This window comes from Protopterus annectens, chromosome 2.part0 (assembly GCF_019279795.1).
Source record: "Protopterus annectens isolate FY-2018-M chromosome 2.part0, PAN1.0, whole genome shotgun sequence".
Taxonomy (NCBI): domain Eukaryota; kingdom Metazoa; phylum Chordata; order Ceratodontiformes; family Protopteridae; genus Protopterus; species Protopterus annectens.
In genome coordinates this window covers 1,126,059,022-1,126,084,862 of record NC_056728.1, presented here as the reverse complement: position 1 = coordinate 1,126,084,862, position 25,841 = coordinate 1,126,059,022, and the positions used below count along the sequence as shown (strand labels likewise).

General features: G+C 40.0%; 1 protein-coding gene across 1 annotated transcript in view; it reads left to right on the top strand.

Annotated features, from left to right (window-relative positions):
- Window positions 1-25,841, top strand: part of LOC122793371 (probable E3 ubiquitin-protein ligase HERC6) — a 962,939-nt gene that overhangs the window by 669,199 nt on the left and 267,899 nt on the right. Inside the window, exon 17 of the mRNA XM_044061322.1 lies at window positions 3,581-3,715. Coding sequence (XP_043917257.1) covers window positions 3,581-3,715 — 135 coding nt within the window. The remainder of the gene's footprint in view (window positions 1-3,580; window positions 3,716-25,841) is intronic.

Here is a 25,841-nt window from a genome sequence, read left to right as displayed (position 1 = left end):
AGCTTGTCATCTTGCTGGTTATCCTGACCAGTTTCAAGCAATTTCTTTTATGACTTTCATTTATTCCATAGGATGCATTCTCTTCATGACCTTAGGGCTAGCAAGAACATCAGGCTAGCAGAAGCAGCTAGGTAAGCATTTCCTTAAAGGAGTGTTACATGTCTGTCCAACTTTGAAGAACACATCCCTCTGGGATCTAACTTTTACAAACTGACAGGCTTAATCCTCCCCTGTTTGAAACCCATTGAGTTGGTGGCATTGAAATATATTCCTTGGAAAATGTCTTTTATGGTAACCATCACATTTGCTTGCAGGATCTTGGAGCTATGGGCCTTCAAGTGCAGGAAACCATATCTATTTTTTCTCAGAGGGATGGTACATCTTAAAACTAACCCTGACATTATCCCCAAAAGTAGATATAAAATTCTTCTTGTACCAGTCAATTCATTACCCTGATTTATTTGCTTGTTCAGAAACTGGGACACTGAGAGCCCTTCACACCATATACAGTGGATATAAAAAAATGTACATATCCCTGTTAAAATGCCAGGTTTTTGTGATATAAAAAATGAGACCAAAATAAATAATTTCAAAACCTTTCCCACCTTTAATGTGACCTATAACCTATACAATTCAATTGATAAACAAACAAATTTGTTAGCGGAAAAATATAAAAAATAGAAAACCTTACAATAAGCTGGTTGCATAAGTGTGCACACCCTTAAACTAATACTTTGCTGAAGCACCTTTTGATTTAATTACAGCATTCAGTCTTCTTGGATATACACCTGCCATCAATTAAAGAGACTCTGATTAACCCCAAATAAAGTTCAGCTGTCCTAGTAGGATTTTCCTGACATTTACTCAGTTGCCTGCAAAAGCCATGGTTCACAGTGGGCTTACAAAGCATCACAGGGATCTCATTGTTGAAAGGTATCAGTCAGGAGAAGGGTACAAAAAATTTCCACAGCATTGGATATACCATGGAACACAGTGAAGACAGTCATCAAAAAATGGAGAAAATATGGGACAACAGTGACGTTGCAAAGAACTGGACGTCTCTCCAAAATTGATGAAAAGACAAGATGAAAACTGGTCAGGGAGGCTGCCAAGAGACCTACGGCAACACTGAAGGAGCTTCAGGAATTTTTGGCAAGTACTGGTTTTGTACTACATGTGATAACAATCTCCCATATTCTTCATATGTCTGGACTATGGGGTAGGATTGCAAGACGGAAGCCTTTTCTTACACAGAAAAACATCCAGGCCCAGCTAAAATTTGCAAAACAATGCATCGTCTCCCAAAAGCATGTGGGAAAATGTGTTATTGTCTGATGAGACCAAGGTTGAACTTATTGGCCACAACTCCAAAAGGTACGTTTAGCGCAAAAACAACACTTCACATCACTAAAAGAACACCATTACCACGATGAAGCATGGTGGTGGCAGTATCATGTTTTGGGGTTGCTTTGTTGCTTTTCTTCAGCTGGAACTATGGCTTTAGTCAAGGTGGAGGAAATTATGAACAGTTCCAAATACCAGTCACTTTTGGCCCAAAACCTTCAAGCATCTGCTAGAAAGCTGAAGATGAAGAGGAATTTCACCTTTCAACATGACAAGGACCCCAAGCATATATCCAAATCAACAAAAGAATGGCCTCACCAGAAGAAAATTAAAGTTTTGGAATGGTCCAGCCAGAGCCCAGACCTAAATCCAATAGAAAATCTGTGGGGGTGACCTGAAGAGTGTTGTACACAAGAGATACCCTCGCAGTCTGATAGATTTGGAGCACTTTTGCAAGGAAGAGTGGGCAAATATTGCCAAGTCAAGATGTGCCTTGCTGATAGACTCCTACCAAAGAAGACTGAATGCTGTAATTAAATCAGAAGATTCTTCAATAAAGTATTAGTTTAAGGGTGTGCACCACTTATGCAACCAGCGTATTGTACGTTTTTTATTTTTTATATTTTTTCCCCTAACAGATTTGTTTTTCAATTGAATTGTACAGGTTATAGGTCCCATTAAAGGTGTGAAAAGTTTTGAAATTATTTATTGTGGCCTCATTTTTCTATGTCACAAAAACCTGCCATTTTAGCAGGGGTGTGTACACTTTTTATATCCACTGTATGTGTACCACAAACTTTGGTTTTACCCAGCGAGTACATGAGTTTACAAACATTTAACAGACATTGATCCCCTGTGTTCATGGGGAGGTAAGAGCTTACAATTGCCAATCGGTCATTGTTCAGGTGGAGTACCAATTATAGAATGAAACCTAATTCTTATTCAAAGACTTGCACACTGATTGGACAAATCAATCAGTGCCATCATTCTAAATCAATAACTATACACAGGAACACGTGTGACACAATAAACAAACCAAAAATCAAAACAAAAAAATACTGTGTGGCTGTAGCTGTTATAAAGGACTATAACTTCAAAATTATCTTTGTTAAGTGGAGAAATAAAATACATGTAATGACAGGATAAAAGGTAAACTTCCACAGTCTCCAAAGTCTCTCTTTCTCTCTCTCATACCACACACACACACACACACACACACACGCACACACACACACACACACACACACACACACTCACACACACACACACACCCCCCTGTGCTGTGGCTACTTGGACATCCGTGCTTAATTTCACAAACATTATCTTCTCAACCTTGGATCTACAGGTTGGTTTTTGGCATTTTGTACTTCTGGGCTCACTGAACCGTCTAAAGCTTGGTCTTTGGGCTGTCATATGGCTTCCTCCATCATGGTAAATTAATTTTTTCGAATACAACCAAATTAAAAGAGCCATAAAAGAGTGTCCTCACTGACTGATGCAACAGATATGTTTTTACTTTATCAATTGAACTATGAAGGGCTCCTCATTGAAGGATTCCAAATCCTGTGCTGCTGTTACTTTTGCCTTGATGGCCTCTCCCCAGCCTCAGCTGTTGGAGTTCTGTGTATGTCAGCTATGTACATATGCTTACATTCTTTGTTTTGCCATGATTTACAGGAAGTATATTCACTAGTGTTTGGGGTAGAAATGGTTGGTTAAGGGTTTGACAAGATTCTACAATTAGCATATATCATCATGGTATGCACCAGCACCAAACAAATGTGGCCTGACCACTGAAGCTGCTGAGAAAAATATTGAGTTGCGGTTGGTGGAGAGAGTAAATCCAGCTTTAGGAATGGAATCCTCATGGCAGGAAGTCTTGCAGATCAGCTGATACAGTAAGGAATGTGTCTGGTATTTTCTGCTTCTGCTTGGATTCATTGTGAAGGTGGGTTTAAAGTCCTTGTGTGTGTGTATATTTTTCATCTGCATAAAAATGTAACAAGTAATTCTGATGCTATGGTTTGTATCTCAGACCTACTTTATGTATCAGATAATCATAAAAATTAAATTTCATTTAATTTAGAAATACATAGTACCAAAGACTGGATCATTTTATTTTGTACATAATTAATGTAAAACTGGGCAGGAGCATTTAGGTGATGGCTTATCCACCTGTTTTCTTTATTTTTTCAGAAATTATAGTACATTAATCTCTTGTTTTAAATTTTACCAGGTTGATTTTGTGGAAGAAGAAGGCCTTAACCAAAGGCAGGAATTCTTCCTATATGTGTTTGAAGAACTAGTTCAACAGAATAATGAACTGTTTACATTTCTAGATAATGATACAGTCATTTGGTTTCCTGCAGAGGTGAGTCAACATATTATTCCTACAAAGAATATTTAATTTTATATAATGGCATTAATAGCCTAATGCATTGATTACTAGATTCATTAATGAGTTTGAAAACATATTGCAATTATACGTCAAAATGTTCAACTTTAAATGATCAGCCATATCACCATTTCAGAAAGGTATATAAGGTTGTGGTGCATAACATTTAAATCGGTAAGAACAAAACATGAACAAAAATGAAATCAAAAGCCTTCATGATCACATCATTCAGTGTCTAGTCAATCTTTTTAAGAGAGAACCACTACTAGACTGCACACTAACAGGCACCTGAAATAAACTTCTTCCAGCAATGTACTTCCAGACAGAGAAAAGTTATTTTAACAAGGTTAAAAACTTACTTGGTGCCGAAACTTATGTCAGAAACTTTTCCCCGTGGTATTTAGCAAAGCATGTTATGTATTTTCTAAGGGTGGTTTACTTTCTAGCATTTAGAAGGTGTGTAGGATTTCTAATATGTATTTTAATGTTTAGCAGAAGTTGGGCACAAAACTATTGGATGCTTCTGAGGACCAGCTTTCATTCCAAATTTTGCCTCTTGCATAATATCCAACAGTTTAGGCAGTCTACTGAATGGATATTTTTTATAGTCATAATTGTAGTTTAGCGCCACTAAAAGGACTTACCCAGAGTTTCAGAAGCTCTGCTTCCACAATCACAGCCAAAACAATGTTGTTTACTATCCATGCATGACTAGCTCCAAGCATCATTATGAATTTATGCATCCAGGCCAGTTTGTGCAGTGAGCGACTCCACACTGCGACCACAGTAGGGACCAATGGGAACATCATGTTAGACCAAGTTGTGGCCCCAGTAAATTACAAGCAGCTGTTGTAAACAATGACTGTGCACAAGCCTTTATGGTAGCTGGCACACAAACATGACCCCACATGAGTAGTAAAGTGTATAGCTATTGTGATTCTAGACAATAGATATGCAGGAAAAAAATATCTTGTGGACCAAAGTAAATGTATGATTTTTAAGAGTTTAGTGTAGAGGTGTTAGTAAGGTAACAAAAACAAGAGAAACTGACAGAAAAATACAAAGGGAGACTGTGAACATAGAATGGATGCAGAACACATGAAGAACAGGTATGAGACATACACAGATAGTCATGTGAAATATCTGAACATAGTTAAAATGTGAAAAAAAACACAACTGGGAGAATACAGTAAAGTGTCGTGATGTACTGACCTATACCACATCTGACATCATCACCTTTTTATTTTATCAGTGTACATGTACTATAATGGTAAAAGTAATAAACAACAAAATATCAACCGTGAAGGGATTTGAGCCTATTGCCTAGTTCAATCATATTTGTGTAAACACAGCATTAACTAGGTAAGCTTTTGCAGGAGTCATATGGAAGGGGACAGGGAAACGCATATAATGGGAGTGTTGCCCAACAATGGAATTGAAGCAGGAAAGTAAAATAAGGGATACTACTATGAGGGGATTGGAACACCTCACTCTGTATATTGACAGTTTACAAAGCAGGTAATTAATAAACTGTGCCAAGGCTGTCAGAATAAAGGCATAAGCTTTACTCCATTTCATATTTGTCAACTGCCATGCGGTGACACTCATTTGTGCACCTAATGGCAATATTTGCAGTGCATGGTATAGACTGGACTTCATTTTTCATAAACAATGAGAAGTGTAATTTCTCATTGGTTAGATGAGGACAGCAAGGGTGGTTTTCACAATCTGCCGTACAGTGTACAACCACAAAAGATCATGCTATGAGCTTTTCTGGGGCATGTACATGGTGTGTTTAGCTTTTTTGTTCAAATTAAATGTTGAAAATATGGCTATAGGGCAGAGATGAAAAGGAGAAAAAGAGGAGAGTAGAAGAGAAGGTACGCATCTAAGGAATGAACAGTATGGAGGCAGGGTAGGAAGAATGATCTACTTTTTATGGGACATGTGCCCATTTTTTTTAAGAGAAATCAATAAAAACTAAAAAAAAATTGAGCCAAGCTAGAATTGCAGACACCCTAGCTGGGTATAACAACCCTGTGTTTCTAATGCTTACTCAGACAGTCCACTTGTGGTGCTGATGAGGCCATAACAGAGCCAAAACATGCATGTCCACAGCTAGTGGGGTTTGGATTTATTGGCTTGAATTTGTCCATTAAATGAACAAAAATAGCCAAAAGTGCAACGCCACATCCACAGTACTCGTGTTGTTTAAATTCTGTAGGTTTAGTAACTTCAATAAATTCCAGTAACGTTCAGAAAGTTTAATGCAACAAACAACGTTTTCGTCACTGTTATAGTAACTTCCTCAGAAAAGTTTATACAAACTACGAAGTTCAGCTAATTTAAAAAGTGCCTCCAGAGATGATAGGGTATACATTCGTCCTATCATAATGTAGTGTTCGTGAATTAAGTCAGTTGTCATAGAAACTAATAGTGACTGAATTCAGTTGAGTTTCTATGACAACTGACTTAATTCACGAACACTACATTATGATAGGACGAATGTATACCCTATCATCTCTGGAGGCACTTTTTAAATTAGCTGAACTTCGTAGTTTGTATAAACTTTTCTGAGGAAGTTATTATAACATAGTGACGAAAACGTTGTTTGTTGCATTAAACTTTCTGAACGTTACTGGAATTTATTGAAGTTACTAAACCTACAGAATTTAAACAACATGAGTACTGTGGATGTGGCGTTGCACTTTTGGCTATTTTTGTTCATTTCCGAGGTTGGTTTCTTAACAGTGCTGGATTGAATTTGTCCATTAAACGACTTAAAAAGAAAAAAGTCAAGGCATTCAGAATCCCCATATAGCTGAAACACCTGATATTCTTAAGGGTCATTTGCATATATCCCATGTGCCTCTAATACAAAAGGTTTGAGGAAGCACACAGCGGAAATTCTAGTTAGGCTAGAATGTTCTTTTAGTTTTTACTGATTGTTTTTTCAGTGTGACCTTTTTACTCATTGTTTATTTTTTTAAGAGAAGGGAAACTTGGGGAAGGAAGAGGAAAGAGAGGTGGGCTAGGTTGCAGGGAAAACATACAAGACTTACAGGGTGTGGAATAATGCAATTCTGGGATGGAGAACAATTTGTAGAAGGAGAAACTGACTAATCAGAGGGAAGTCAATGGTGAGGGGAAGCTTGCTAAACCAACAGGGTTGAGCATGGAGAAGAAAGAAAGGAAGACCTGGTTAGAAAATCGGGTTGGGTATTCACAGATGCAGTCTCTGTCAGAAGAGACACAGTGGGAGAATACGTATTACTGTTGGTAATGTCAACACTGGTGCAGGTTCAGAAGGTGGAGCCAGTGCTGGACAGGGATGTGTTTTTGTGTAACCAGGCATGTAGGTGTTGTGTTTTATTTCTAATGCTTTGGAGATTGATGGTGATGAAGGTTAAGGACTTTAAGGAGGTTGGGGGGTTATAACAGGCTGGAGGGGTGCAAGGGTTTGGATGTATATCGCTGCATTGACTTAGGTTGCAGTGGGCATGTTCTTCTGTCACTCATATCGTCACAGTGCCTGCCAGCTGCCAATGGGTAACTACTGGCAAGTGGCACTGTACCAGTCTGCAGTGCAGAACTTCCTGATAATGTGGTGCATGTAGGGCAGGAGGTGTGAAGGGAACTATTGCAAGCTGGGATACAGATGTGATTGGTGCTTCAGCTATTGGTGGTGGTGATTTTGCTGCTGCCAACTGTGAAAGGCCAACAAGCCTTTCAGATGGGCTAAATGCAGATTGCTGTGTTGCAAACAATAAAACAAATAAAAGAAAAACAAAACAAAAAATATATCTGAGAAAGGATAGTGACAGAGGACAGAGGAAAATAAATACAAACACAATGAAAACTGTATTCTTCCCGTTGTTTCTAATGATATAGTTAAACATAATGCATTTCACAAGACATGTAAAAAAGGCTTCTGACATAATATGATTTTTTAGATTCATATATACATATATATATATATATATATATATATATATATATATAGATATATATACATATATATACATATATATATATATATATATATATATATATATATATATATATATATATATCTAGGTTCATAGGTTGGTACTAGGCTATCGGCCCTAGGGCCTATGCAAGCCTAGCCATAACAATTCCCTGGAGATTTCTTCCCACAATATTTACTTCTCTGGGCCCCTATCTAGCAGGGCGACTGACATGATCCCTGGGGTGAATTTCCTATCTCCCATCCAATCATCAAGGTTTCTTTTGAAGAGGGCCAATGAGGCACTCTGCTCGACGTGTATGGGCAGTCTATTCCAGAGTATGGGGAGTCTCTGGGTCAAGAACCTATCCCTCCAGCATGTTTTGTTCATTGTGATGACAAGTTTTATATCCCTGGAGCGTGTGGCTCTGAGGGATTGGGATTTCTTTAAGTGTAGCATGTCCAACAGCTCAGGGTTTGACATGGCCTTGTATGTTAAGCAGAGATCGCCTCTGAGTAGACGATAAGCCACAGAGTATAGCTGGAGTTTTTTTAGACGGTCAGCATATGGCATCTGCTTTAGGCCTGTGATTCTTTTAGTGAGATATTTCTGTGGCCTTTCCAGGTGTTGCAGATGTCTTGTGAGGTACATACCAAACGGGGCATTATACTCTATAATGGGTCTAATGAGGGATGAGTACAGTGGGACAATGACCTCCTTTTTTCTGGATGAAAAGCCCTTAGTGATGAGGTGTGCCACGTATAAGGATTTCCTGACTGTTGGGGTGATGTGGTTATCAAAAGTGAGACCACTGTCCACCTGTGTCCTTAAGTCTCTCATCACACTTTCGATGTTTAGCATCCTGCCACCTATGTGGTAATTCTTGGGTACATGTTTTTTTCCAAAGGGGATAATTATACATTTCTTGGCATTAAGCTTGAGCCCATGGCTCTGGCACCAGGAATCTGTTTTCTGTAAGGCCTTTTTGTAGAATATCCACATCATTTGGGGATTCAGTAATGGCTCCCAGTTTGCAGTCATCTGCAAACTTTGTTAGCCAGAGTCCCTTAGTGTTGGCCTGTACTTCAGAGAAGTAGATGCCAAACAAGTGTGATCCCAGGACTGAACCCTGAGGTACTCCACTTGTCATTTGTCTGGAGCTGGATTTGGAGTCAGCTACTTTTACAGTCTGGGTTCTGTCAGTAAGTCAGTTGGCAACCCATCGAGTGACATAGGGATTTATGCCCAGCTTAGTAAGTTTATCTATGATTCCAGAGTGGGGGATGGTGTCGAAGGCCTTGGCGAGGTCCAGATAGGCTGTGTGGACCACCTTACCCTCGTCCACAGCTCTGGAGACTGATTCGAAGAAGTCAATTAGATTCAGGAGAGAAGATCGGCCCTTCACAAACCCAAACTAGGCGGGGTCCAGTGTTTGAAGGTTGCCAATGTCTTTGTTTATAAGCTCCATGATAATGCGTTCCATGCCCTTGCAGATCAGGCTTGTCAGACTGATGGGATGGTAGTTCCCGGGATCCAAGGCAGATCATCCCTTCTGGAGCAGGATAACTGTAGCTGTGCGCCACTCAGTGGGCACAAAGCCTGAGGTGAGGCTATGGTTAAACATGACACTTAGGTGAGGTACCAGTTCATTTTGTAGTTCATGTAGTACACAGCCTGGGATGTCATCTGGTCCCATGGATGCTGTATTCTTAGCTTTGGAGAGTGCAGTTTCTGCCTTTGTGGCCGTGATTATCGGAATTTGGCAATCTTTTGGTATTGAGATGGGCCCTTTAAGGGGTGAGAGGGGGATGAAGTTGGCAGTAAATCGATCTGCCAGGATATTGGCAATATCCTTGGGATCAGTATATTTAATGCCATTCTGTTGTAGCTCAGAGCAGATCTGAGCATTGCCATTTAGATTCTTGACATAACTATAGAATGCCTTGTGGTTGTCTTTGGAATCTTTGGCAATTTTATTTTCGTAATTAGCTTTTGAGGATTTTATGATGGGTCTCAGCTTCTTACTGAGGCTCGTGAGGGAGTTTTTTTGCATCTTGGGATGTTCCTCTTTTCTGTAACAATTTCTTCCTTCTGTTGTATAGTTTGTTTATAGCAGAGGACCACCAGATTGGCTTCCTTTTTTTGGAGAAGAGCATCTTGGTTCTATTTGGGATGGCACAATTCATGCACAAGTGGATGTGCTCGTACAGTGCCTTTGTGTAGGATTCTGCAGTCGAACTTCCAGATCCCGTCTGCGTGGGTGTTGTGAAGTTTTTCACTTCTGACTTCAGTAGCATGAAGTTGGCTTTGGAGAAGTTTTTTAAGGAGGTTTCCTTACTGGGGGGTGGGGGTGGGATGTGGATGTCAAAGGTGATTTGCTTATGGTCAGACCTGACCCATGAGGGGGTGACCACTGGTGTGGAGCATCTATCTCCCATGTTGGTAATGACCAGGCCTAGGATATTGGCTCCCCTGGTGGGACAATGGATTAGTTGATCCAGGGCGTTGGAATTTATGAATTCCAAGAACCATTGGGAAAAGGAGTTGGTACCCGAGTAGTTTTCCCAATTAATGGCAGGGTAGTTGAAATCACCCAGTATTAGGGTGTTTGGTTGTATCTTAATATTTTCCAGTATGTTTAGAAAGGTGTAGTGAGAATCTTGGGGCATGGTGGGGGGATCTGTAGCAAGCTACAATTTGGATTGCAGTCTTACCTAGTGTTAGTTGCACCTGGTGAATTTCAGATGCATTGTGTTGGGCAACTAGCCTGGAGGTGTGAATATCCTTGGTGACTATGGACACTCCTCCACCTTTAGTGTTTCGGTCTTGGTTTTGTGGCCGAAAAGTGTGGTAAGAATTGTAGCCTGGTATTGCAGGGGTGCTCTCTGGAGCCTTGAACCAGGTCTCAGTTACTGCACAGATATGGATGTTCTCCAGTTTTAGGAGTGCCTCGAGAGAGTGCATTTTGAGGTTTAGACTTCTAGCATTGAGTAGCATTACCTTCAGATTTTTCATGCTTGTATCTGTTACTGTGGTGGTTTTATCCTTTGAACCTTGCCTAAAAAAGGCACTATAGGGGTGGCAAGAGCTTTAGCCAGTAACCTGAATCCCAGGGGTGACAGGTGCAGACCATCTCTGGCAAAGCATCGTGGTTTGTCGATCATGTCTTCCCAGGCAGACAAATACTGGATCCCCTTTGAATGACACCAGAAGCTTAGCCAATTGTTGAAGTCAATCATGTTGTCTTTATACTGTGGTATCATTCTGGGTGAAGGCAGGATGCTACTCAGGGCTAGGGTCATACCTGCCTGGGTCACATGATCCAAGAGCTCTTCCATGTCTCTTTTCATGTAGGCCAGGGAGGTACGTCTCAAGTCATTCACTCCAGCATGGACAATGACAGAGTCATATTTGTACTTGTTGTGGAGTGACTTGAATGCATGCGTTATTTGGCGGATCCTGGCACCTGACAGGCAGCTGACTGTAATTTTCTCCTTGTTCAGCCTGGTGAGTGGGACATCAGTGTGCCTGACTATAGAGTCACCTATGACTAAAGTGTTGGGTACATTGTCTTGCCTTAGGGGCTGTTGTTGGGTGACACACTGGTGTTGTGAGCTATGTGTCACTTTGGTTGTGACTGGTGTTTGTTTGCATTTCGGCTTCAGAGGTCCTTGTTGCTTGGGCAGGTTAATGTTATGGGCCTCCGCATATGTGGATTTAATGTTGCTATGTGTGGGTGTTGATGGTGTGGGTTTTGAAGGGCCATGAGTTGCTTGAGGTGTAATGCAGGTGTTAACCGTCTCCTCTTGACTGTCTAGCATAATCTTGGCCGGAGAGAGCTTAGCTTCCAGATTGGCTATGTAAGTGCATCTCTCGCAGGTTGTAGTGTTGGTTGGTAGGAGGAGAGGATTGTCTGTGTACATGAGGCAGTTGCCGCACTGCCCCAGTATGCCCAGATTCACCAGGTGGACAGGAGAAATCACTGGAAGCTGACCCTTGGACATGCCTGTTTAGGTGCTTTTTTGTAAAGTTTAAGAACTGTTTTCTCTTACCTTTGCAAGGTACTCTGCAATTACAGGCTGTTTAGTGCCTATGATTAATTTCTCCTTATTGACAAAGAGAGCTGAGTGCTTGAATCAGTTTCAGGCTTCCTAGTGCTTTCCAGCAGGTTCTAGAGCAAGTGCTAGTCACAGGGGTTCAGAATATAGTGCTGCTACTGAGAAACCAGCTAGTACTAAGGGAAAATTTGAAGAGCAGACTTTTTGGCAGCGGGAATAGTTTAACTGTAGCCAAACACATGCGTTTTTAAGCCAGAAAGTTGAAAGGGATAGAAATCAGCCCAAAAAGGCTAATAAAATTACAATTTCAGAGCTGGAAACCACTCCTCTAGTGTTAGATAGGCAGTACAATGCTCACCAGTCCCACTGCTAAGCAGTAGGACTTCCCACTACCACAGCAAGGATAGCTCTGAGCACAGAAAATAAAAGTCCTGAGACAAGCAAAGCCTGGGATATGGACTGGCTAGAAAAGGTGGGAGATGAGCAAACAAGATAGTATTTTTTTTTTTGTTGAAACAGGCTAAACAATGCAATAATACAGTAAATAAACACAGAAAAGGCTAACACACATGAGTGTGTAGTCCTAAACAGTAAATGCAATTAAAACTCTACAAAATTAGCAATTTAAAACTTTTTAAATGAAGCAAGGCAAGTGCACAACTGAAAAACGATTTAAGAGGCAGTAACACAGCAGAATAAGTAGCTAGTCTACATATACAGAGAAGTCTATATATACCAGGGTTGCCAGACGTCCCTATTTGGGCGGGACTGTCCCGAGATTAGCAGCCTGATCCCGAGTCCTGCCCTGTCGGTTTAAATCCCGGCCAGCCTCCGCTTTGTTTGTTTTTTTTGATTGTCCCGTATACCTGGCATATGGGCCAATCAAAAATTGCTAAACACGGAGTTTCTTGTGTTCCGCATTAAACACGAGAAGCTCCGTGTTTAGCGATTTTTGATTGGCCCATATGCTGGTATACGGGCCAATCAAAAATCGCTAAACACGGAGCTACTTGTGTTGAATGCGGAACTGCAATGCATTAAACACAAGGAGCTCCGTGTTTAGTGCATTAAAGAGCTTTTTTTTTTTTTTTTTTTTTTTTTGGTCTTCACTTGCCGCGAGAGACCTTCTGTTTTTTTTTCGTCCCTACCTGGGGGGCTGGAAATCTGGCAACCCTGATATATACAGAAAAACAGTTAAAACACACAAACACTTCAGATGCAGTGCAACCTACAGCACTTGAGTTGTAGCAATATTAAGGCAATTACAGTTATAATAAATGCTCTAAAATATACTCTATATTTCCAGAATGTTTGAGAAGCACAGTCAGAACCAAGGAGATTCAGGGAAACATTTTTTTTTTTGAAAGATAAAAAGGAGAAACAGAGGGCCTTACAATGTTCTCTCTGTATTAGGTAGAATGAGTTAATGACACTAGACTGGGAGGAGTGTCCCAAATCAGATTGGTGGGGACAATACTAAAGCTATTATCCTACAGACAGTAAGCACTACAGAAATCCACAAAATGAAAGTTTTTAAACAGATAAAGGAGCAATGAGACTCTACAGAATGCTTTTTTAACTGCAAACAAATCAGTTACCAGTGCAGATTAGTTAATAGCAATAAAAATACACTCAAAAACTGTGCAGCAGGCAATAAAAAAGTGCTATATATAAATTGCTAGAAGTAATCAGTATAAATAATCGAAAAAAACAGGATACTTGTATATCTCAGCTAACAGTTGTAGTCAACACCTCTCCTCCACTCTGCTCAGTGTGTATAGACAGAAACCCTCTCTCTCTCTCTCTCTATATATATATATATATGTGTGTGTGTGTGTATATATATATATATATATATATATATATATATATATATATATGTGTGTGTGTATATATGGGTCTCCTTCATATGACTGAAATTTCATTTGACTGAATTTCTACATAAATTAAATTGGCTCCAGCTACCTAGTCGTCTGTATCTCTACCAACTTAAATTCACACACAATATCATCTTCCATCCTGATAATTGACCATCCCTCAAGGAACTTGTTGTTGCCTACTCATGGCCACGAAGTCTAAGATCTGCAGAAAGAAACTTTCTCACAGTAACCAAAGCTAACAACACTCACGGTGAAGCCCTATTCTCAAATCATGTAGCCAAATTATGGAACTCTCTACCCCACACCCTCCAGAACACATATGAATCTACCAATTTCAAACTGCTGTTGGAGAAAACCTGACTGATAAGATGTCTATAACTCTCTCATCACGCTGTCCACTCATTACGTCATTTTCTCCCTCTACTCAAAAAAATAAAGATATATATATATATATATATATATATATATATATATATATATATATATATATATGAAATATTTGTTCATAATTATTATTTAATATGTACAAGTCCTAATTTTATTCTCACAATGATCTTTACTGAAATGCATGTTTTTCTTTTTGAACCTGTATTTAGTAGGAAACTGTATTGAATACTTCTTTGTATAGACTAGCTAGATGATGTGTATTCTGCATCTTAATATGTATACGATTGTCCTATCTAATTATTGTATTTTGCCTATATTTCTGTGGAGCTTTTCTCCCCGGGCCTCTGCTGAAAATGGGCTCCTGGCCCAGTCGGACATTCCCGGTAAACAAATGTAAATAAATAAATAAAAATTCCCCTCAAGAAGATAACTGCTTAAATAAGATAAACACTAGTTTTACCACATCTGTTTATTTGTATAACTTTAGCTTTGTGTTTGCTTTTTACTGTAAGGCCTATAGGGGATGGCATTTTGTCAGTACTTATACAGGTGCTGTTCACAAGTCTATTATGGATAACAGTGCATGTGTACTGATTGTAGAATTGTTAGGGTAGATGGTAGAAACACATCTGAGCTCATACTGATAGCACTGTTTGATACTTTTGTAGTGTTGTGTACTTTGCACATATATAATTGGTTTAAACATTTTAACAGTGCTGTTGTAATGGTTGTGTGTTTAGTTGCAGTTATGTACTTATGTTGTTGACAGTATGTGCTCAGCACACTATACACACCTGATGTTTACTTAAGGATTGTGGATACAGATGTCTCTCTTTCAAGCGCCACTACAGCATGCTAAATGGCCTACTAAGATAGTAGCAGTAGTGTAAGGATTATTAATGGCCATGCTGGAACAAGGCTGCTAATTCCACTATTTTCCATACCAACAGGGCTATGTCTAAAAGCAGGGCCCAAAGAAATGTACTGCATCTGATGGTGGTTCCAGATTCACCATCAAACCAAACTTTACAAATGCAGTGAATGAGGAGAAACTGGAGGCCCCCCCATCTCAATGGGTGATGGCTCTTTGCTGACCATTCCACTCACCAGCCCTTTTATGATTGTGCATGGGCTGAAATTGTCAGCAATGTTTATGATGTGGATGATCAGGTCTATGCCTGTGAAATGGTCCACTGCAGTGCCACAGATATGATTCATGCCTCCACTCAAAAAGCAGTATCCCTGGCTCAGGAAAATAGGGCAACAGGTGGTGAGCCATCAATAAAATCACCTGTTATGGATATAGAGGAGTTCATTGCTTTGCTTAAAGGCAGTACCACCTCCAAAAAGTCCCACAGTGTAGTGTTGGATGTTGGGACAGAGTTATACAGGCTTCAGGGGGGTTTCAACTGCAGATTCCCTAGGCATGAAATCCTAGTTCATTGTATCAACAGCTGCAAGTCCTCGTTACCTCATAGTCTCTCTACACTTCATTAAATCTGTCTGACTTATGCTAATAATTACATCAAGGCTCCAACAAGCATATCCATTGCACAAGCTATGGTCTGGGGTATTATTTTTTTCTCACATTTAAACCTGCAAAGATATCAGCTGCATGTGTAGTTGTGGTACTGGGCCATGCTTACACTGGACATTATTTTCATTTGGTGTATTTACAGGTGAATCCTTATCTGGTACCAGTGCTGTACAACTGCCCCATGTGATGTTGGAGGGTCTGCAGCCTTTGATAATAATGGCAGGGATGAGTTAGCACAGTCAGGGTGGGTGTGTGACAAAAGGAGTGTGACCACAGCTTTCTCTAAACAAACTTTGACACATTCTCTCTGCCTGCAGATACCCAGGGCACACACACATCTGAGAGAGAAGAGGTTGATGGGGACATTATAGATCAGGGCAGTGTGGTGGCCCCTATTACACTACTGTCAAAATCTGACTCTATCCCTCATGGATCAGGAGATCCACACAGGTGGGGTTGGTAATGGTGCTCATTGGAGATATGGTTACTGCCCACCCCCTGAGACTGGTGTTCAATGGGTACAATTCAGGGTATGTGAAGAGCAGTCTTGGAGGCCCAGGCTAGTTCCATCACAGCCATGACTGAGATGCTGAGGATGATCCAGGCTGTGCATGCTAACTCATAGGAGTGCATGAACTGTATGTGTTGTTTGTTGGCTAGACTGAATCACACATTGGACCATGCATCATCTACACTGGATCATCAGGCAGAGGGCAAAAGGACATCCTTTTGGCCAGTTATCTGCTATATTCTCAGATGTTAGCCAGCATGGCCATGGATAGGCAAGATCCTACACCTGCAGCCTTATCAGTTTCACAACTACATCTATTGTGGAGATGTCTATAGCCAGAAGTGAGCATTCCTGTGGTTTTGGTTGTCATCATGATGTCACATCCTGCAGCAGACATCAGTCAGAGTCACATAGCACAGAAGCATCTAACCAAGGTTGTAGTACAGCCAGTGCAGCTTCTGGCAGAGTCAACTGCCATGGGCAGGGGCAAGCTGAAACCTCTGTCGTGCATGCCCTGGACCTGTCCAGTATGTCAAGTAGTACTAAGTACTGAGATCATATCCATGCAGACACACGCACATGTGCGCATGCACACACACACACACACACACACACACACACACACACACACACACACACACACACACACACACACACACTCTTGCTACCTCAGTTACCAGCACATCCCAGATATACACTGACCTTGGCCCTTCTCAGTATTTAGCCCCCAATTCAGTTCTCACCCTACCCATAAAAGCACATTGTCTTTTGCTAAACATCAGCACTCATACTCACACACTTCTATGTGAAAGATATGTTCTCATGTACTTCATTTTCCACCTGTGCAAAGGATAACTGTGTCATGCCCTTTGTACATTGTTACATGTGTTTTCTATGTCTGATAAACAATATGGCCAGCCTATACATAGGTAAGCATAGTCTTGTATATTTGTATGCATCACTTTATCTATAGTGTATCTATTTAACTCTTAAAAGCTATGTACAATCTGCTGCCTCTTTGCTAGTACCATGGCATACTGTGCCAAACTGTGTCTGGCTTGGTCATCCACTTCTGCTAGCTCCTCCTTTGATTCCTTTTATGTCTCAGCTGCTGTTGTGTGTGGTTCTGGAAAATGCGGGCCCTGCAACAGGGCATCCTGTTGTAACTGCTTCCTAACTAGAATAGTGTGTAAAACTGCACACAGTCAGTATTTTAGTGCATGTGGCTGGGTCATACTACAGGGTACCACTGAATGAATGGATCTGGACAGTGGAAGCATGTCTTCAGCAGCCCAAGCACACACATACTCTAATGTTTCTGTTTTGTGATAGTGCTCAGTTGTACTCCTGGTTGGTTTGATTGATTGTATGATTTCTGATGGGTGTCATGAGCCAGGATTCCAGGGCATATCCAGCATCACCAACAAGATGCCCCTTTGGGAAGTCGCTCATTGCAAACCACTGATATAGGTCATATATGTGCCATACACGCAAGTCATGAAAACTGCCTGAGTGGCTTGCGCACACATTGTAGATATCTCATACATTGCAGGCCGTCTGGCCATTGATGGAGTAATACCCTTTGTGATTCATGTACCTCCTTCCCAGCCCACCAGGTGTGGGATGTATTTCATTGTGGCTAGTCTATTCTTAAGCATGGCATTGAAGAACTAATGGCATATTCTCAATACAGATGCTAGAGATACCACCACTAACTCCCTAATGAGTCGATGAAAGGTCATTGTGGTTAATATATGTAAAGTTACCCATACCTTAGTACCCACTGAGATAAGTACTCCATTACTCCCACGGGGCTGGAGATGAAGCTGACACATGTCCAATATTTGTTGCATGGTGCCCCTGTCGACTATGTCGGTGTTATGGAGGGCATGAAATGTTAAGTATGGTTGGATGACCCTGTAATTCTGCTAGCATTATCACACACCATTAGGCAAAGCAGCTGCAATGAGAGCTTCCTTTAGATGTGAATAAACTATGGCTGTGGCAACCCCAAACATATTTGCGCAATGTGCTCCAGCTGAACATGGGCACATAGCTGTGTTCAAATGCAAGTAAGCATAGTGTCATTGTGAAGCATATTGATATTTCTGAATTGCTTTGTCATCTTGTTTTGCCTCATCATATGCAGTGCTTCATTAGATAATCATTAGCATATAACAGGGCTGTCCACATTATTTGACGAGACACATTTTGTAGCTGGGATTTCTGAATCTCTTTCACCCTTCTAGTAGCTGTTCATCATACAGTTTCAGTTGGCATGATGCAACAAAGTTTTCTGAATCTGTCCCACAGTTTTCCCAATATGTAGCCCCATTAGATGGCTATATCTCAGGCTAACCATGTGTTGGTGCTTTGATATAGTGCTACAATACTGTGTGGTGGATAGTCACAAATCTTTCCCAGTATTATAAATATGCAGCAAATGTCTAATGAAGCAATTAAACAAGCTTGTTTTCTGAGCAAATCACATTGACAGTTCTGACTCATAGGTTCTTCTGTAGCCCACTTGAATACTATCTGTTCCTTATACGTAATATGGGCAGTATAGGTTAATGAAACTGCTAAGCTTTAGTAAAAGCAACCAGTTGTTAGGCCTTAGACGATACACTACTAAATTGCTTGCAGAATAGAACATTGTAAGTTAAAAGGTAAAATATTAACAGTTTTTCTGCAAAATATTCTGGGCCAGAAAAATGTTGAAATTAACAAAGCCAGCCTTACTCAACTGGCACCCTAGGCAAAAGGGCTTCATGGCATCCCTCTTCTTTGCCTACAACCCCCACACAGACATGCCTATATCACGTGGTGCCCCCCATCATGGCCTACCCACACCATCCAGATTACTTTTATTTTTCCTGTTTTTTTCCTCACAGTTTGCCTTGTTCATCTGTTTGCTGCTGCATTTATTTATTTCACATTTGTTGACTGGGTTAGTCAGACTGAGCCAAAGCCCTTTTTCAGCAGATGCCCAGGGAGAAAAGCTCCACAATTACAAAAATCAAGTAGAAAATCGTAATTTCAGATTTATGAAAAATTAAAGTGAATATACATAATATAAAGTACATAATCAACAAATCCAGAGAGTATATGCATATTTACATCAATAAAATCAAGCTGTGCAGTCCTTTCAGAGAATGTCTTGAGTACTTCACTGAGATGCGCAGCATAAATGCTGTACGTAAAGAGGTAGCATATTAGTCGTTGAGTGTAGAAGAAAGGAGGTTAGGTGAGAGGGAGGTGATGAGTATGGGGTGATCATTCAAGGAGGATAGTTGCAGTGACATATCCATATCCTGTTTTAATGGTTTTTAGTAGCATTTTTGAATCTAAGTGGGTGACTGATATTTCTAACATCCAAGGGAAGTTTGTTCCAGGATTGGGCTGGGGAGTAACTGTAGAGGTTTTGTCCTATTTTTGTTTTAGGTTTGTAGATTTGGAGAAGGTTTTGTTTGGAGCTTCATAGGTACCTTGGAGGGGAGTAGAGAGAGACATCACAGGCAATGTTGGGACAGAAGGAGGGCAAACACAAAATAGAATGAATTACCTGAAGTTGAGAGAGAAGCAGCTGGTGGGGAATCCTAGTTAGCTTAACTTTTTAAGAGCAAGGCAGTGGAGTGAGTGGTAGGAATGGTTTGCTACTAATCTGGCAACTTTATTGTAGGTGGATTCAAGTTTTGTTAGAGTGGTTTGATGGGTAGTAAGGATTTGTGAGCCATAGAATAGGGTGGGTAGGGGGTAGGCATGGGATAGTGAGATTTTAGCTTTATTGGATACATTTCCTTGCTCCTGTAAAGGAGTCCAAGTTTTTTGTGGGTTTTCTTATGTTGACAATGTGCAGATGAAATTTGAGATGGTCATCAATGATGACCCCCTACTAGTTTGGTGTGCTATTTGATGGAGATAGGGGTGTTAATGAGGGATGAGATAGAAAAGGAGGATTTAAGATGTTTCATAGTTTTGGGGACGAAAAGTAGGAGCTTAGTCTTTTTTGTACTCTGAATAAGCTGGTTCTTAGTGAGCCAGTTTTCAATGGATATGAAGGATTTCTGTTTCACTGTATTTAGATCAAAGAGAATCAGCTATGATAACTGTGGAGTCATCTGCATATTGCACCAGTGATGATTGGGGGCATGAGATATATATAATAGACTGATAAAGATGTTAAACAGTAATAGGCCAAGGACTGATCCTTGAGGTACACCCATCTTGACAGGCAAAAGAAGTTGCAGAGAGCCGTTTAACAGATTGGAGTCAGTCATTAAAGTAACTAGTGAACTAGAAGATAGTGGAAGTGGAGAGGTTTAGATCGGAAAGTCTGTGCAGGAGGAGAGAGTGGGAAATGGTGTCAAATGCCTTTGAGAGATCAAGAAATAGGCATGAGACAAGTTTGTTATGGTCTCTGGCTTGGGATATTGTGTTTACAAATGAAATGAGGGCAGTGGAGGTGCTATATTTAGGTCAAAAGCCATGTTAAGGAGAAGTAAGTAGATTTACTTGTAGGAGGAAGTGAAGGATTTGTTTGTAGTACACATTTCTCAAGAATTTTAGAGGGGTGAATAGAATTGCAATGAGCCTGAAGTTAACAAGTTCAGAGGAGTTACTTCCTTTGTGGATGGGTAAGGTATGGAAATTTTTCCAGATAAATAGGTACTGTAGATTCAGTAATGGACCGTTTAATGAGAATGGAGATGGAGAGGCAAGGGAGTTAGCCGTTTTTAAATAATAGCTTTTGTGTAAGTAAGTAAGGTATTTTCTTTTTAAATGTGAGTCAGGAAGTGATGTCATGATTTAAAAGTATTTAACTAGGCAGTCAGGTTTTTGCGTTGTCTGATGAAGTTCCTAGTTAATAGATTTTGGAACAAAAGCACTTACTTGCAGAAGAATCAATAAACACGACACCTGTTTGTAAAGACTTGAGCATTTTTTGAAAATACCATTGTTGGTGGGTCTTGATGCAGATGACAGAGTAAGCTTGGACTTTATGAGCAGGGCAATGGAAGCATTTGCATTTCCTGAAAAAATTATAACATTGATTAGGAGGATATATGAGGGATCGAAGGTGAAAATTAAAGTGGGTGTGGTGCTTTCTGATAATTTCTGCTTGAGCAGAGGAACCAGGCTGGGGTGTCCTCTTTCCCGTTTATTACTTGCATTATGTTTAGAACCATTGATAAAGAAAATAAGGGACTCAGAAATTTAAAGATATGATTGGTATTTTAGTCAAGAAAAGCTGGCTTTATTTGCATATGATATTTTATACCTGACAAAACCAGAAAGGGATGTTACAGTGTTGTGGAACATTTTGAGACAGTTTCAAAATCATTTTGGGATATAAAATGAATGAAGCTAAAACAAAGGCAATAGAAGTAAATTATGTACCCACATATGACTTGGTTCATGAATATCCATATTTATGGGGACATGATAAAATGAAGTTTTTAGGAGTATGGATTAAAAATGATTCTAGTGTGGCAGCTAAGGATATGTGGGAAGAGACTAAACAAAAGGTAATAACAAAAACTGAGAAAATGGAAGCTTTGTTATATGGATAATAAGATACAAGCAGTTAAAATGTTTTTAGTCCCTTTAGTCTTATACACAGGTCAGGCATATTTTTATCAACCAGAGGAGAAGTTGTGTATAGCAATTAATAAAGAACTGAAGGACTTTCTCTGGGAGGGGAAGACGGCAAGAGTCAAGTGGGATAAGATGATTCTTCCAGTAGAACAGGGCTAATTCAGTTTACCCAATTTGAAGGGGTATTTCAGAGCTACACTGTTAAGACTACTGTACATAGCACAAACAGAAAACTATAATTCAAAGTGGAAAGGGATGATGATGATGAAATGAGGGAAGCTCAAGAAACAAGGAGATACTGGGATTTTGGGTGCAGGCGTTTAAGAAGAATAACAATAATCATACAGAATATTATATCCATAAAGTAGCAGAAAGTATAACAACTAAGCCAACACAGGATTGGAGAAAGGAGATTCTGCCAATAGGGATGACTGTGATTAGGGATATAGATAACAGGCAAGAGGGAGCTGGAATTTATTGGAGAAAACTGGCAAAGGAACCAAGGTATTGGGAGGAAATAACTAGAAAGGAAAAGATGATAGAATGGGAAGAATTTATTTGGATTGCAGGTTAGTGATTGCCTTCCCTATCAGGGACTGATATCAGAGTATAGGCAAAGAGAAAGAAATAGAGGGGTTCTAAACGAAAGACCAGCACTGGTAGAGTTTTTAGTGTAATCTAGAACAGAAGCTGCCATTAAAAAGGAATAATTAGTAGATCATATAAAATATTGCATGATAACTCTTAAGAGTCAATCAGAAGATGTTAGAAAGGATTGGGAAGAGAGACTGGATAAGCAGTTCCCAACAAAACAATGGGAGGATATATACAAATCTCCCAAATATGTGTCAAAATCTAGATGATTTAGGATTTTTGCCTGGAAATGTTTGCATAGATATTTCTATACTTCAAGCAGACTCCAGAGAATTTTTCCTCAGCCAGACAGCAAATGGAGGTGTGATAGGGAAAGAAAGAGGGCACTAGGAACATATCTTCTGGGAGTGCAGTGGACTGCTGGACTTTAAAGATTTCCTGCAGGATGCAATGTCAGAGATGCTGGGTGGGCAGATTGGCCTGATGAGGGAGATGATTTTTCTGAGCTCTGATACAGAATCAGAATTGCCTAGGTATGCTAAGGCCTTGCTGTATCTAATAATGGTGGCTGCCAAAAAAGCAATGGAAATCATAATCTAAACCAAATATAATGGAAGTAGTGAATATAGTAACAGAGATTAAACAACTGGAATTGAAATCTTTAGAAAAGGGTAGGAGCAAACTACATAGAAAAAAATGAGAATTGTGGGAACAGTACATACAAGGGAGGAATGAGGTTTAAAAGGTGGCAGGACTTAAATGAGCTATGTAATGTTTGACTAAAGAAGATTGGGTAGATTATAAGTGATGTATAATGTTTTCCACTGTGATGTAAAATGATTGCAACTAGGATTGTGTTGTGGTTTGTTTTCATTTGTATAAATGTATGATTGTCTGTGTAGTAAGTGATGGTTTAATAAAGATGTTTCTTGTTTTAAAAAAAGGCAGGAATTGAATAATTTATGTAACTTTGTTTAGGTTATATGATATGTAGCAGTATATGTGAAGTGTTTGTTATGATAATTATAGTGTGATTACTTTTATATGAATGTAAAGTTGCCTATGTCACAAGTGATAATTCAATAAAGGTGTTTGGGAAAAAAAAGTTAATCAAACAGTGCACGATAAACAGACAAATACATGCAGTGATAAATAAATCATATCTAGAAATAGTACCTGCCTCCCTACACCATCTTAAAAAAGGAAGTCATTTTCTATGTCTCTCTGTTTGGTGTTAAATTGGGTGTAAAATGTACTCTTCTTTTACCAGACCAATAAGAGTACAGTGCTCCCTTCTGTATGCATCTCACCAGACATCTGCAGCATCAGGAGAGACCTCAAAGGTTTCTCACCAAGAAAATTCAGGGCCTACAAAACATGACCTATATGGACAGACTGAAAGCCCTATCACTTTAATTATAATCGTATAGACTGCTTGCATGTTACTTGTGCCTGGCCTACAGAGCAGTCTCAGACCCTGTCTTAATGAAGCTGCTGCACATCCACAAATCCACTGGGACAAGATTCACTCGCTCTATGGACCTTAACCTAGCCTGAGATATTAACAGGATATGATGGAGAGACAGATATATCTCTTAGAGGTTGCCACTCCTCTGGAATAAATTCCCAATTAATGTAAAACATAGCTCTCAATGACCCTATTTAAACATAACCTGGACAAAAGGATAGGACACCTTAAATTTACACCAGGAGTTTCAACTATGTCCCTCTTAGGCAATGCAGCCAGTATTGATCTTCGATTCACATGCAAACATAGACTGTATATCTTGGTCCTTAAGGAAATAAGGGTATGACATGGCTAGGCTTGTTGAGGCCTTAGGGCCAATAGCCTAGTAACCTCCTATGATCCTGTGAAAATTAAGTATTTCAATTTGATGCTTTTACAAGGGGATGCTAAAATGTTCTAAGCCCGATCTAGAAGGGAATGACATAGAGCCATGAAACTTACAAGTTATTCAACATATTAACCCCAAAGTTCAACACACTTGGCACATCATGCCTGACGTTTCTGTAACCTTGCCAAAAAAAGTCTGAAGTCTGGTCACTGAAGTACTGCTCCTCTGCTGCAGTCACCACCTAATCACTCAAAAATTGCTGTCCTTTCAAAATTTTGGTAAGATTTGGAAATGGGAAATAGTCAAACGGTGCAAGATCTGGTGGGTAGGGTGGGTGGTCTATACACTCAAACCCCAGTTTTGTCAAAACATCCATTGTTTTGCCAGCCTTGTGAACAAGTTCATTGTCTTGCAGAAAGAGAACTCCATTTCACAGTTTCCTTCTCCTTTTTTCTTTCAATGCATCCTTTAGTCAGCACAGCAAATTACAGCAGTATTCTGCATTAACTGTTGGCCCCCTTGGAAGGTAGTCAGCCATGACAGCACCTTCCAGATCCCAAAACACTGTGGCCATGACCTTTCCTGCTGACTTTCTGGTCTTGAACTTCTTTGGCCTTGGTAAACCTGAGTGCTGCCATTGCATGGACCATTTTGTCTCAGGATCATAGTGATGTAACCATGTTTCACCAACAGTAACTAGTTCCAAAAGGTTGACACCAGCTCAACAAATATGCCACAAAATCAATTTTGGAAGTGAACGCTCAACGTCTTTTCTTATCGGCATTCAAACATTTGGGCACCCACTTGGTTGACAGCTTCTGCATACCCAGCTGCTCATGGATTATATACCCAACACATTCCCTGGATATCTGTGGTGTCTCAGCAATTGTTTTAGCCAATATTTGCCGATCTGCCAAAATCAGGTCATGGACATGGTCAGCAATTTCAGAAGATGACACCATTTGAGGACCTCCCATACTTTGCTGCACCTTCGGCCTCAGAATCTCCAGGAAGAAAGTTTGCACAACACTTCTTCACAGTTGAGTAAGAAGGGCACTTGTCAGTCAGTGTTGCATCATACATTCATGGATTTCCTTTAGTGTTTTCTTTTGCAGGAATAGGAACTTCTTGACAGCTCGGTGTTCCACACTTGAAAATTCCACACTTTTGTTTGACATGATTCAATCAATGCTCTGAAACATTGTCAAAACATAGCATTACAGTTCTTAAAAATGGCACTTTACAAGATGAAAAAAACATCTTTTTCAGTTATAAAGGCAACATAAGCCTCAGAATTTAGAAAGTTGGTTGGGTTTAGAACTTTTCAGCACCCCCCCACATAATACGTCTCCTCATTTTTACCCTCAAAAGATGGCCATCTTCTGTGTACCCCACTGATGTGTCACCTCATGTAGTTCTTATTAGTATCTCAGGCTAAGCATACACCTGATGTTTCATTATGAGGAAAATGAAAAAAAAAAGAGTAATGTTTCCAGCTTGTTACTTTTAAACAGTAAACCCTGTACAAGCTTTGTGCACCCCCTGAAGTTTGTGAGGAAAGTTAAAGAAAAGCCCAAACGTTCCCCAGCCTAACACAAGAGCAGTGACCTCAGAGGTTTGTGAGAAAAGTTGCAGTAATAATGACATCTCCAGCTCCCCACACAAGCTTCAGAAATTGTCGGTGTACACTTATGAGAAGGACTGGTTTTAGCT